General features: G+C 41.7%; 2 protein-coding genes across 6 annotated transcripts; both read right to left on the reverse strand.

Moving 5' to 3' along the window:
• Positions 1-4087: 4087 nt before the first annotated feature.
• Positions 4088-5560, reverse strand: lg1h15orf48 (linkage group 1 C15orf48 homolog). The gene is made up of 4 exons (XM_003456759.5): positions 5329-5560; positions 5125-5213; positions 4909-4969; positions 4088-4601 (listed from the first exon to the last, which is right to left on the reverse strand). Exons 1-4 carry the CDS (start codon positions 5365-5367, stop codon positions 4533-4535), a joined length of 258 nt encoding a protein of 85 aa, XP_003456807.1. The 5' UTR covers positions 5368-5560; the 3' UTR covers positions 4088-4532.
• A 227-nt stretch (positions 5561-5787) lies between these two features.
• On the reverse strand, positions 5788-12512 carry afg2b (AFG2 AAA ATPase homolog B). Of its 5 annotated transcripts, none has more exons than XM_019365247.2 (11): positions 12404-12512; positions 9938-10548; positions 9655-9840; positions 9250-9534; positions 8240-8425; positions 7809-7967; positions 7497-7706; positions 7171-7398; positions 6411-6545; positions 6131-6256; positions 5788-6008 (listed from the first exon to the last, which is right to left on the reverse strand). In XM_019365247.2, the coding sequence occupies exons 2-11, from the start codon at positions 10529-10531 to the stop codon at positions 5871-5873; spliced, it is 2247 nt and encodes a 748-aa protein (XP_019220792.1). In that variant the 5' UTR covers positions 10532-10548; positions 12404-12512; the 3' UTR covers positions 5788-5870. The 5 variants fall into 5 exon arrangements, with proteins under 5 accessions (XP_019220792.1, XP_005461633.1, XP_005461634.1 ...); XM_005461576.4 differs by lacking the exon at positions 12404-12512 and adding an exon at positions 10815-10880; XM_005461577.4 differs by lacking the exon at positions 12404-12512 and adding an exon at positions 10713-10880.
• Between the last annotated feature and the right edge of the window lie 14 nt (positions 12513-12526).

Genomic DNA, 12526 nt, shown 5'->3' on the forward strand with positions numbered 1-12526 from the left:
TTACAAGAACGCGGAGTTGTGAAGATACTTGCAAAATTTTCTTTATATATAACTTCTTCGTGAATCCTGTTTATTACAGTATATTTACCATTATAAATAAAGATATTAGACATTTAAAAAAAAACACACAGGAACATCAGAAATTACTTTTTTCAGACGATGACTTTTTGGCACAACAAGTAGCAAGATGTATCTAATAAAGTGGCCAGTAAGTGTACACTCACTGTTCAACGCTAGGTGGTGCACTTCTAAAAACAACAAGAGAATGAAATGTTTCATTGTGAACAGCCCTGTGATGGACTAGAAACCCGTCCGCATTGTGCCACACCTCTTTCACAGTGACATCTAGGATAGGCTCCAACCCACCCCCACACACCCCCACTACCCTTAATTGGATGAGCTGCTGTTAAAAAAATGGATGGATGAGCAGATAGGTGGATGGGTGGATGGTGAATCTATTGTTTATACAGCGAAACTGCCTTTACCAGCATGACAGTGCAAAGTGGTGTTGAATGAATGCCTTGTTGTTACACGGAGCCATTATTGTCTTCACAGAATGAAACTGAAAAACTAGAACATAAATAAGTAAATGAAATTATTGAATGGACCCTATAATATGTCAACACACAGTGTGCGCTTGTGAATATCTAGCTTTAAATAGACTTTAAATACTCCAGATTACTCATAATAATCATAATCATTATGCAATGGAGCATCAAAAGAGTCATTGTTAGAGGCTTTTATACACAGAGCAAAGTTAATGTTTAAAATGTAGACATATCAGAGACAATATATATACTGACAATACTATACTGACAATATCAAAAAACTCTAGGAGTGCCCCAGTTTCCAGGCAACAACTTCTTTATCAAAAACCACTGAAGCAGTGAACCAAAGGCAGTCTGGCAAAGGAAGAACTGTTTACAGCATGTACCTGTCTGCCCTACCTTACTTTAGGGGGCCATAACACGCTGCTGTTATCTCCCTCCTGTTACAAGTAACTACTACAGTCACAGCATATCACAGTCAAGCTCACACACATCCATGTTTGAAAAAGACTATTTCAGAGACAACAAGTGACAGAAGGTAACTTTTTAAGTCTTAAAGTTGTACCACTGTCAGCTGAGGGGGAAATTCCATCTCTTATTTTTTTTAACACACCCTGCAAACAATACCTGCTTTGCTTGGAGGTCACATGATCTGTGGTGTCGCGATGTGTTTCATAGTCACGTACACAAATTCCAACACCACGTACGAGCACACACACACACACATATAGACACAAAATATCCTTCCTCTTCTGTCATTGTTCCCCTTAATAGGCTTTCAGCTGCACTCCCCTTGACTGATTAAAGAAGCATGTTGTGACTGTTGTATTTGACCTCTGCTCCTGTAGTAGCCTATATTTGACATGAGAGCACTTGTAGCCGGCAGCCCCAGTGCAAGTTGGCGCTTGTCCGCAGTATGTGTAGTTTATATACTCCTCTCACGGCATATGCAGCATCAGAGAAACAGAGGAAGGAAATGTTTTTTCAGATGTCCGACACGTGCGTTAATAATTCAACATGTAACTGAAACCAAGCAGAAAATGAACTTCCTGAAAAATAAGTGCAGCCCAGACGGACCAGGAAACAAAACCCATTACTCGTCTGCTTGCTTTCTCTTTGTTTAGTGGTTAATAAGTCATAAGACTCATCCTCAAGGACCATCACTGTTTCAGCAGGCTGTAGAAGGGCACATGGTGCCTTGAAACGATGGACACTTTCTGGTGTTATCGCTCTTTTATGAGATGCAGTATGGGTGTTAAGAGGATTGTCTGTTATGCTGAACACAATGGGAGCACTGAATGCCCACTCGGCCATAAAAGGAGCAGATGAGTGGAGATTAGATGGTGTAAAAAACAAAATGGAATCCTAAAAGTTCATCCTAAACAATCCTAAACAGCCATCTCATGCTGAACTTTAAGTCTGAGCGTCTTCTGCGGCAGATTGAGTTTACTCAGTTGCTCTGGATTAAAATTGCTCTGATGACAAATGCTTAAAAATCCAAACACACACCTATACAATTGCATGCAAGCTTTGGCAAAGCTTGGCAAACAGTTTAGTTATGAAATCATGTAATATGATCAAAACCCAGACAATGGCTGCTTGAGGGATTTCAAGGTGAAATGTTTTCAGGAGAATCTGCCGTGTCACTGCTGCAAAACGACAGGTGGGTCTAATAACGCCCATAATGGCACCACTCCATGTCCCAAAAAGCTGCTATTGTACCATGTTGGCATGTTTTTCAGTTATGCTTGAATACAGAGCCACTGACTGTTACTAGTTACACCTGTTCTTTTCATATCCAACTATTTGTGGGGGAGTATTTTTTTTTTTATGACATATTCCTTAAGGCTATCCTTTCAGGAAGGATTCACTCATCCAAACTGAGGAAGGGGCTCATGCAGCTATGTGATAATAAGAAGACCTGTACATTGCTCTTAGTCAGCATCACAGCATTATTTTCACCACACAGAAAAAAACAAACAAATCAACAACTCATTAGTCAAAATATTCCAGCATGTCATTTTTTTTAAATGTTTTTTTTTTGTTTTTTTGTTTTTTTAAAACAGAGTATTATTCACACCTGCACACTTTGAAGCTTCAGCTATCATATCTTTGGCTTAGCTTAAAATAAATACAGACATGTCTTCCTTCCTGCTCCGTGCTCACAAAGCACTACTACCATAGGGGCTTGTTTGCTTGACCAACAGCTGCTAAAAGAATGGTACCATGATGCTGGTCACCTCTGCATGCTCCATCAGCATGCAACTGGCTCTGTGCTTGTTGGAATTTGGCAACTTTTGAAATTAGATGAAATTACCCACATTCAAATTATCTTAAAAACAACAAGATATTTGTAGGTCAAAGCTAACAAAGAAAATAACTATTTCTTTTCATTCTTTCACATTTATATTTGGCCTAATTGTAGGTTATGTCTGTGTGTGTGTAGATAGATAGATAGATAGATAGATAGATAGATAGATAGATAGATAGATATGGAGATTATTAGTCTTTTTTTCTATTTACTTTTCTGCTTGAGCATCGTTAGATTTTGTCTATAATGGTCATGTGACACCTGGGAAGCATTGGAATGGGGCTGGGAGGTTAAAGGTGGGGATGGACTGGATTGTTTTGAAAAGGGAATGGGAAGGGGGGAGGATGGAAAATTGCATACATCACCATTGGAACTCTGTTGCCATCTTTTTCTTCTGTTCTTAATTCATTACACACAGGCCTAAGAGGAGCTTTAAACCCCCCAAATTAATGTTTCTTATATCACCAGCATGCTGGAAAAAGATAACCAGCTTAAGTGAAAGAAGCTGTGTGCAACAGTGATTCGTAGTATCTTAGTAAAGCTTTTAAAAATTCAACAGTGGATTTTGTGGCCCCAGCCTGGCTGTCCGGCTAATTTCTTGCTGCCTGTGCAGATCTGCTCCCGTGACCCATTTGCTTGCATCTCTAATTTTATAAATTAGCCAATAGGTTTATTTTTAAAACTTGAGCACTGTGTTTATTTTGGAAAATGTCACTCATCAGTGCCTTTATTTTGATTGACCTAAATTTCCTATGTTCACTTGAAAAAATGTAAAGGTGAGTTTTGAACCGTTTTTGCTGTTCTGCCTTTTTAATGAGATATTTTACAGGACGTGTCACAGATAGCATGTGGACATCAGGTGCAAACACATTAGAATAATGAGACTGAATTCCATTCAGCTGCCTTTTAGCCCCGGGGGTTGTCGTATTGCTGGTTAAGCTTATTAGTAACACCTGCACCCTTCCTGTTTTGATGAGTCGGCATGTTTGGTGTGAAAAACAGCAGGGTTGATGTCATGAAGCTGTTGTTAATAAGAAAAATGTACAAGAGCTTAAAACTAACCATGTGCGTTCATTATTCTGTGACTATATGTATACTAAAAGAAGTGGAGCGGCATCTCTTTTGGCTACATTTAACTTAATAATCGATTTCTAGGTCAAGCACACTCTCAGCATCTTTAAATACGTTAATTTGAATAAAGCACAAAAGCAGCACTGGGACAGATAATAATAATTTATTATCACTGTACAGTACATTACAAAATAAATCAACATTCTGTGTCTTTTCCATTAAAACACTATCGTACAGTCACATCTACAGCAAGAACACGTGGACCACCAACCCTGGCAAAACCTGAACACAATAAATTCAATGATATATACTTCTGCAATAATATATACTGACAGAGACCCAGAGAAAGCTTACATTCATCATCCTCGGACTCAAAGGTTGCACGGTCATCAGTTACCATATCTGCCTATTGTGATGTGATGGATGTCCTTGAGAAAGGTCAGTACAGAGCAGGGTGAACCCCACCAGTTGAGCAGAAGCATTTCCGCACACTGAGTGTCAAAGTGTCCTAGTTTGTGCAGAAACGATTCTGTTAGACTAATGGGGGGGTGGGGAGTGAGCGGAGGCGTGTCGTCAGACTCGCGGGAGGAACCCGGGCTCTTTCACTTTGTGAGGCTCTTCACGATCTCCAGCTCCTCCACGGGCTTCCACTGCTGATTGATGGTGATGAGCTGCAATGAAATGCCAGAAATTTCAAAAAAACATAACGAGGCTTCGTCTGACCTATTTATAAGTGTTAAACTGAATTAACAGACTTAATGATGTGGCCGCACCGGGACTGTGCCATTACTTGTGGTAATTTATTTTCTTTCGATGACATTAACGACTGGCGTTAATGATAAAATTCTTTCCTCAGTGACTCAGCAGATTGAAGCTGCAGGAGGAGAGTCTGCTTATATTTTGGTGCTGATAAGAACCGGAAGGCTTATTAGCCAGAATATAAACATTATTAAGTGCTCTGCAATGTTACTACATTACCTTCTGGGGTTTTGACGGGTCCAGCCTCTCCCATGGCTCTGGGTTGCTGGTCTTATTCAAACTATAAACAGTAAATTCAAATGCATTCTTAAGTATTTTTACACAACAGAGTTTAAGCAGGTGTGAAAATGAGATAGAAGTGCAAATGAAGCTAAAAACATACCATAAGACAAATGCATTATTTTAATAAATGAGAAAGAGCTTTGTAACACTCACATAACGTCAGGTTTAGTAAGCAGAAAGTAGATCGATGCAGAGGTGGCTCCTGTTGCAGCAAAAGCCATAAACCCTATCAGAGGGATGAGCTACAGGACAAAAAACAGTCCAACAAATTAAATCACACAATGCCCCCCACACAGGATATAACTCAATGCAACAGAGTAATGATAATAATAATAATAATAATAATAATAATCTTACCTCTTTCCTTTTTCTCAACATTTGGAAAAATCCAGACATCTTTCTGATTGGTTTTAAGCACTCAAAGAGGAATTAAGTGTATTTCCACTCAACTCTGGTTATTCTAAGGCTTCAAGCATCCACTTGCAAAACTGAAGAGGAGCAGTCTCACACGCAGCTATGTTGTGACAGTTTACCTGCTGATGGGAACTCCTTTTAAGTGCGACACATTGTGAGCTCATGAGATGGAGGCGGGATGGGAGGTTGTACGAGGTGATAAGCACGTACACAGAGAGAGTTTCCTGTACTGAAATGCACCACTGGAGGTTAACGCATCATTAGATGATGATCAATAGATTTTCTAAGTGAGCAGCGCCCTCCCATGGCCATGTTGTAAAAGTGAAGGTCAGTAACTGGTGGTTGGGTTTCAAGCTGATCTCAAAAAGGATGTTATTTGAAATGACTAAAAGAGAGAGAGTGTCAAATTTTAGAATTTTTATTTTTATTTTAAAACAATATTTGAGTAATAATACAATTTTAAGATCAGTCAAATATTATGTGTGTCATCTGGGAGGAGTTTCATATTTGTTGATCTGCTGTTCAGTCAGAGAGGAGCTCATTTTGCTGAGGGATCGTAGGAAATGCGTGTGTTTGATGTCTGAGGCTTCCATGTTCCCGTCCAGCAATGCCAAAAGAGCAGCCTGAGGAAAAAAAGCAAAAGCCAAACAAACAAATATTTTCAGTTATTTCAAATCTATCCGCCAAGAAAGGATTTTACATTTTACAAGTCTAAGAATTCCAGGGTTTCATATGTTTATGTCACCTCTTTGCAAAGATTTTCCAGGTCAGCTCCAGAAAAAAGCTCGGTCTTTGCTGCGAGATCCTCCAGGCGCACATCGGCACCCACAGGCATACACTTTGTGCACACCTTCAGGACAGCAAGTCGAGCCTAAATATTAGAAAGTGAGGGTCATTAAACACAGATACGCTGACAGGAGAGGCGTGATTACTTTATTTTAAATGACCTCTTAAAGTCCAAGTCTTTCTTACAACATTGCTGGTAAATGTAATACATTTTTGTCCTGTTTTGAGAAGTCCTTTACCTCTTGGTCTGGTGGTGGGACATAAATGATGTGATCGAGTCTGCCGGGCCTGAGGAGGGCGCTGTCTAAACAGTCGGGTCTGTTTGTGGCGGCTACAACCATTACATCTTTGTTGCACACTTCCTGGCAGTCCAACTGTCAAACAGCAAAAGCACATAAAGTGTTGATTAAATCACGAACAGATGGATTGATGATGTGTCACAATGAACTGCAGGATGGTATTATGTCCTCTTTCATAAAGGATGCTCCAGTGTGTCCTCTGCTAAAAGCTGTAATAAAGTAAACACTGAAGGTTCCTTTATTACCACTTTTAGCATACCTTTGTTACTTCCTTTAGTATCTGGAGAATTCAAAAAGCTCTTATTATGACTGCCACACATCTACCTCACTCATTAAGAAACCAACTGATGTTCATTTCTGGACTGACCAAGTGGAAAGTTACTGTCTTACAATGTCAGATACACACGGAGTACAGCAGAGCTGAGGAGAGAAGAGTCACGTTAAGATAAAGCTGCTTAATGTAATGACACACCTAACTGTGAACGAAAAACAAAAAGCAAAAAAACCCTAAATCTGTATAAAGCCAAAGATCAACAGATGTCAACCCCAAACATCTGAAGTCTACCCCTGAAAAAATCTGTGCTATTTTTACATTCACCTGTGTGCCACAAAAGCAAAATGAAACAAAACAAATTGGAAATTTAAGAGAAGAAACATAGAAGCCAGCTGCAGCATCAGCCATGTTTCTACAACGTCTGACCTGCTCAGGTGTGTGACTCTCCTCGACTCCCTCTGCCTGGAGGATCTTCTCCGTCCCTCTCCTCTCATGAGTCTTCAGGCCGATCCCATCCATCTCGTTGAGGAGCACAGAGAGAAGACGAGTCTGTACGCTGTTTGGTGTTTGACTGTGTGACCGCGAGCCAATCAGTGAGTCAATCTCATCGAGGAACAGGATGCTTGGAGCGCAGGCCCGGGCCTGATGAAACAGCTGCATGTGGACAGACAGACGCAGGGCTTAGTGGACGAAACACAAGGGAGGACACAATCATTAATGCTCGTCTGTTTGAGATTATAAAGAGGAAGAACCTGAGCTAAAGCCTTCTCTGAATCTCCGACATAGGGAGAGTAGAGGTCAGCGCCACTGACAGACAGGAAGGCACAGTTGGAGGAAGTAGCGGCAGCCTTGACGAGCGTCGTCTTTGCACATCCCGGAGGCCCGTACAGCAGCACACCTCGCGGTCGACACAGACCCAGACGAACAAAGGCCTCAGGGTGCGCCATCGGCCACTCGATGCTCTTTGACGTGGAGACAGTGAGGGAAAATAAACATCCAGCAATAAAGTTTTTTCTCTGAATACATAAATGTGCATTTTTGAGCAAAGCCACTCAATTAGCTACCTGACTTAATTTGAGTTTGACATCATCCAGGCCTCCAATTTGCTCCCAGGTCACCGGAGAGAGCTCCGTCCTGCCCATGCTGCTCCGAAGGCAGGAGGGACGCACCGACTTCAAAGCCTCATGGAAGTGCTTCATACTCACCAGCTGCTCCCCTGAACACTGCAGACAGTGTGACAGAAACAGCAACAGGTTTTTACAGCTGTCATCCACTCACTCTCCCTATTATTTTCTATGTAATCTTTCACACATCTAAAGAACACATTCACTGTGAGCCTTTTGAGATGAATTTCTAAATGTGATTCTTATTCAGGCTTTAACTTTGACTTTACAATTACAACACAGCTGCACAATTAGCAATAAAGTGTGTCGTTCCTGTAGCAAAACAGCAAAAACTAGTGTTTTGTTTCACTGTGACAGGTCGCTGTCGTTACTTTGGAGTCTTCCCGTATAGCGTGCATGGCGGCCTCCCTGCACAGGGCACTGAGGTCTGCTCCCACGTAGCCTGTAGTTGTTTGTGCAAGCTCTGTCAGGTTCACACTGGGACACACAGGCATCCTCTCACACAGGACAGACAAGATGGCCTTTCTCTGCTGCAAGGTTGGAGCTCCGATTATAACCTGTGGGAAAGACGAACACTCAGAGACTAACGACTCACATACACGTATCTGCACCAACTCACCGACCTGGACAGATATTTTATATAAGTAAAAAAGGTACATCTTGCCTTATAATCAGAAAAAAACCCAACTCTATGTTTACATCTATACGTAGTCGTGACTACCAGCAGTGTTAAAGAATTAGGTGTACCGAGGCGTTCGGTTGTCGTCTGTCATCTTCTGTTTTTATAAAATCCTCTTTTGTTCCTCCAGACATGTTTCAAAAACAAAACGCTTCACCGGAGGGTCATACAGTGTATCTGTGTCACATGGGTTTTGCCTCGTCATTTAGGAGACATGCTGCAGATCCCGAGCCTATTCACTGAAGTATGGGAAGTCATGTGAGCCAACGTTATTTTATTTCCTTGCCTAAGAGAGTTCAGGCTGTGTTTAAGAACAAAGGTCGCCATAACAAATATTGAGTTTTAAGCTCCTTAAAAGTGTATAAACTCTGTTTTTAACTTATATGGTGCATTTTCATGTATGTTAGGACATGTTTTAATAAAACATTTAATTTGTTTCCAATTTTTCTAGAAAAGAAATGATATGTGGCCCAAGACTTTTGCACATTACTGTATCTCTGTCTCTGCATCTCTAGAAACAAAGATATCTCTAGTGAAATCTGAAGCTAGACAAATCAGTCAACTGAAGCATTACAAACGTCTGAGAGAAACCCCTGCATAAGCACCCCAATTATCTACACTTCACAGAGAAGATGAAATTTATATCATCTTTCTCAAGAAAGATTAAAAACACTGGATCTGTGACAGTGAGCGGACACACACCTCTCTGTCAAATCTCCCTGGCCGGCGCAGTGCTGGGTCTAAGCTGTCCGGCCGGTTGGTGGCTCCGACGATGAGAAAGCGGTCAGACTGATTCATCCCGTCCATGAGTGTGAGAAGCTGAGCAACCAGCCGGTTCTCCGGAGCCGACGAGCTGGTTCTCCTCGGACACAGAGAGTCCAGCTCGTCTAAGAACAGCACACAGGGACCTTCATCTGCTGCGGATCGAGCACGCTCAAACACGGCCCGCAGCGCCTCCTCGCTCTCACCAGGCCGAGCCCCCACCACCTGAAATTATTGTTCAGAATTACTGGTAATGCATTTACATGCAAAATGCTCCGCGTATTACGAGGAATATTAGACGGCATCAATATTATGATGAGGTGTGTTTAGTATCATCTTTTTTACCTCTGGCCCTCTGACCACCACCAAGCAGGCTCCCACCTCACCCACCACTTGGCGGACCAGCAAGGTTTTGCCTACACCTGGAGGCCCCACCAGAAGCACCCCTCTGGGACAGGATACACCGAGAGAGCTCAGTGTGCTTGGATAGAGAAGTGGCAGCTTCAGCATCTCTCTAAGTGATGCAGACACCTAAAATGTTGTAAAAACAAACAAACAAAAAAACCACACACATTAGGTGTTGCACAGTGGAAAAACACTCTGTTAGGTATTATTTAAAGAAATTCACCTCCTCCAGCCCCCCCAGCTGCACTGTGTGCCGGTCCTGCAGCTGACTCCTGTAATGTCGGAGTGTCTGGATGCCAGCAATCTCAACAGCAGTCTTCGAGGTGATGAATCCAGCACTATCCGACTCTGGACTGATGCTTTCAATAACAACATATTTGATCTCTGTGTCGAAATCCTCCAGGTTTATTACAAACCCATCATGGACACAAACACCTTTCAGCATGTCTTTTACAAGCTCATGAACAAGGCGATGCGGTGTGCGTTTCCTGAAATTGACACTCTGGACTATCACGGTTATCCTGACGCCTTTCAGTTTGGAGCAGATCACAGGTGACACCTGAGCGGGGTCCAGGCTCAGGTGCGAGGGGAGCTGAGAGAGAAGACTGGGGGAGAAACATTTCAGGTCCATCTGCAGGAAGCCCTCTGCCAGGTCAGCCCGGGGCCAGGCAGTGCACAGGCAGCTTCCTCCGGGGACAGACACCAGCAGAGGGGAGCCCAGGTGCACACCCAGCGCCGACATCATGCCCGGACCAAGCCTGCATCTCTGAGAGCCCCGGTCTGATGGATCCACGGAAAGCAGCCTCAGAGGCTCCATGCTCCGCCTGCAGCCACCTGACGGGGAAATAGAGACAGAGACGCACGTAACGTTAGTGAGGGAGAGAGACTAAGCAGAAACTCAGAGGCAGCATAAAACTTCACCGAGGCTACATGCTAACCGTTAGCATGTAGGACAAAACTCTGACTAAGCTGGGTCTAAGGCAAAGAGGTTTATGTACCGGAAACGGCTGAAACCAGCCGACAGCACCTAAACAATCAGAAATAAAATGGGTGCTAATACCAACTATATACTACACAGAACATATCAACTCAGACTTTACTGTTTACAAAATCCATGTGGCATTAAAACAACACGGTCAACCAAAACAGCTTCCTGCGTGAGGTGACGCTAATCTTCCGCGTCGACACTTTACTACGTAAAAGTCTTGGGTCACCCCTAATTTCTTTATATTTTGCTAGGGAAATAGGAGCATGTGCAAACATATATGGAAATACAGTATATAAGACATAAAGAGAGTTTTTACAATTTCAGTGAACATAAAAGTCAATATTTGGAATCTTTAGGAGTATTTATTCTTCAACACAGTCTGAACTCTCTTAGTCAGGTTTTCTTGTAATTTCTTTAAGTAGTCTTCGGGAATATTTCTCCAGGCTTGTAGAAAGACATTCAAAGCTCTTTGGATGTTGGCTGCCTTTTGTTCTGTTCTCTGTCAAAGTGATCCCACACTGCTTCAATAATGTTGAGGTCCAAGCAACTGAAGGGCCACATGAATCTCTCAGGTCCTGTATCAGGTCTTTGCTGTTCTCCCCCCCCCCCCGATTTCTAAAGGAGATTATTTTTAGAGATAATTTGTCTGCTGCATTTGTTTTTTTAGGCCTGTCACTTCTTCTGTTGTTCTCCACTTGTTGATCCAATTTTATGCCTGTCAACCTTGTTATCTTTGGCGTTAATTCATAAATTCAACCTAACAAATGAGAACAAATGCCGTGTTTTGTGACAGGCTGCTGGTCTAAAGTGCCCAAAGAAATGATTTGAAATTGGTTCTTTGCTAAGGTGTCTGTAATGTGTAGACACAACACTGGTTCATCTCTTGAGTAAGGTGCCTTTTTATGTTTGAATGATTCATAGGTCAGCATTAGGTAGCGTAACAAAAAACACTCCTCTGAAAAGGGTCAGGTATAAGGACTGGAATGAAAGTATTTGCCATAAAAACAGTCATTAGAAAACTATGGATAAGCTACTCTAAAAAAACCCCAAAACCCACGTGCAAAAAATGACCCATTATTGTGTGAATAAATGTTTATTTCAACATTCCCTCATTATTTGTCTTCTTTTTGCTGTATTATTTTTCTGAAGATTATCTGCAGAATATAAGGAAATGTATTTAATTATATATTCTCTCTATTAATGTATGCTGCTTCTGTTTGGCTGCATGTTTTGTACTGAGGTTATTCCTCAAATATCAAGTAAACATTAAAAAAAGAATAATATAATATAATATAATGTAATATAATAATGAATTGTTTCCGTAATTACCATTATTATTTAATTTTTCCAATCTTTATATATATATATATATCTCTTGGATTTTATGTAAATGTAAATTTATAAACCGATAAGATTGTTTGAATTAAACATTAACATTACAGGGACTTGCAAAGAGAGGGAGCAGTAATAGTTTTTGTCGTCCAACCATTTACAGGTGGGACAGCGTTCTCTGACTCTCTGGCGTCACCTAGTGTGCAGAAACGAAAATGCACACTGGCCTAATTAACAACACCGACACCAGGTAGTCCCCAATTACTTGTGCCCAAGATAGACTGAAAGTGTTTGTTCTAACTGTTACTGTCATAAAAGCTATTTTATTGCACAGTAAGGACCATTGTCGGTCGGTTCATCCACTTTTACCGCTTTAAAATAAAATGACCAGCCAGTGTCTTCCTTCCCGGGCGTCTTAATCCAGCCTTTAATTCTGTGGGAGTGTGGCAGTGTATCAGCCTGCGCAGGGCCTGAAGGAGTTTAGCTGCTTCA

This window comes from Oreochromis niloticus, linkage group LG1, assembly GCF_001858045.2.
Source record: "Oreochromis niloticus isolate F11D_XX linkage group LG1, O_niloticus_UMD_NMBU, whole genome shotgun sequence".
Classification (NCBI taxonomy): domain Eukaryota; kingdom Metazoa; phylum Chordata; class Actinopteri; order Cichliformes; family Cichlidae; genus Oreochromis; species Oreochromis niloticus.

Excerpts from the sequence above, each read along its gene's own strand:
- lg1h15orf48 (XM_003456759.5), bottom strand. The coding sequence starts at position 5,367 with ATGTCTGGATTTTTCCAAATGTTGAGAAAAAGGAAAGAG. Across the intron at positions 5,214-5,328 it reads TGTTGAGAAAAAGGAAAGAG|CTCATCCCTCTGATAGGGTT; the intron begins GTAAGATTATTA and ends TTTGTCCTGTAG. Across the intron at positions 4,970-5,124 it reads CTTACTAAACCTGACGTTAT|TTTGAATAAGACCAGCAACC; the intron begins GTGAGTGTTACA and ends TACTGTTTATAG.
- afg2b (XM_005461576.4), bottom strand. Across the intron at positions 7,968-8,239 it reads CTATACGGGAAGACTCCAAA|TGTTCAGGGGAGCAGCTGGT; the intron begins GTAACGACAGCG and ends CACTGTCTGCAG. Across the intron at positions 6,546-7,170 it reads AGAGTCACACACCTGAGCAG|TTGGACTGCCAGGAAGTGTG; the intron begins GTCAGACGTTGT and ends GCTGTTTGACAG.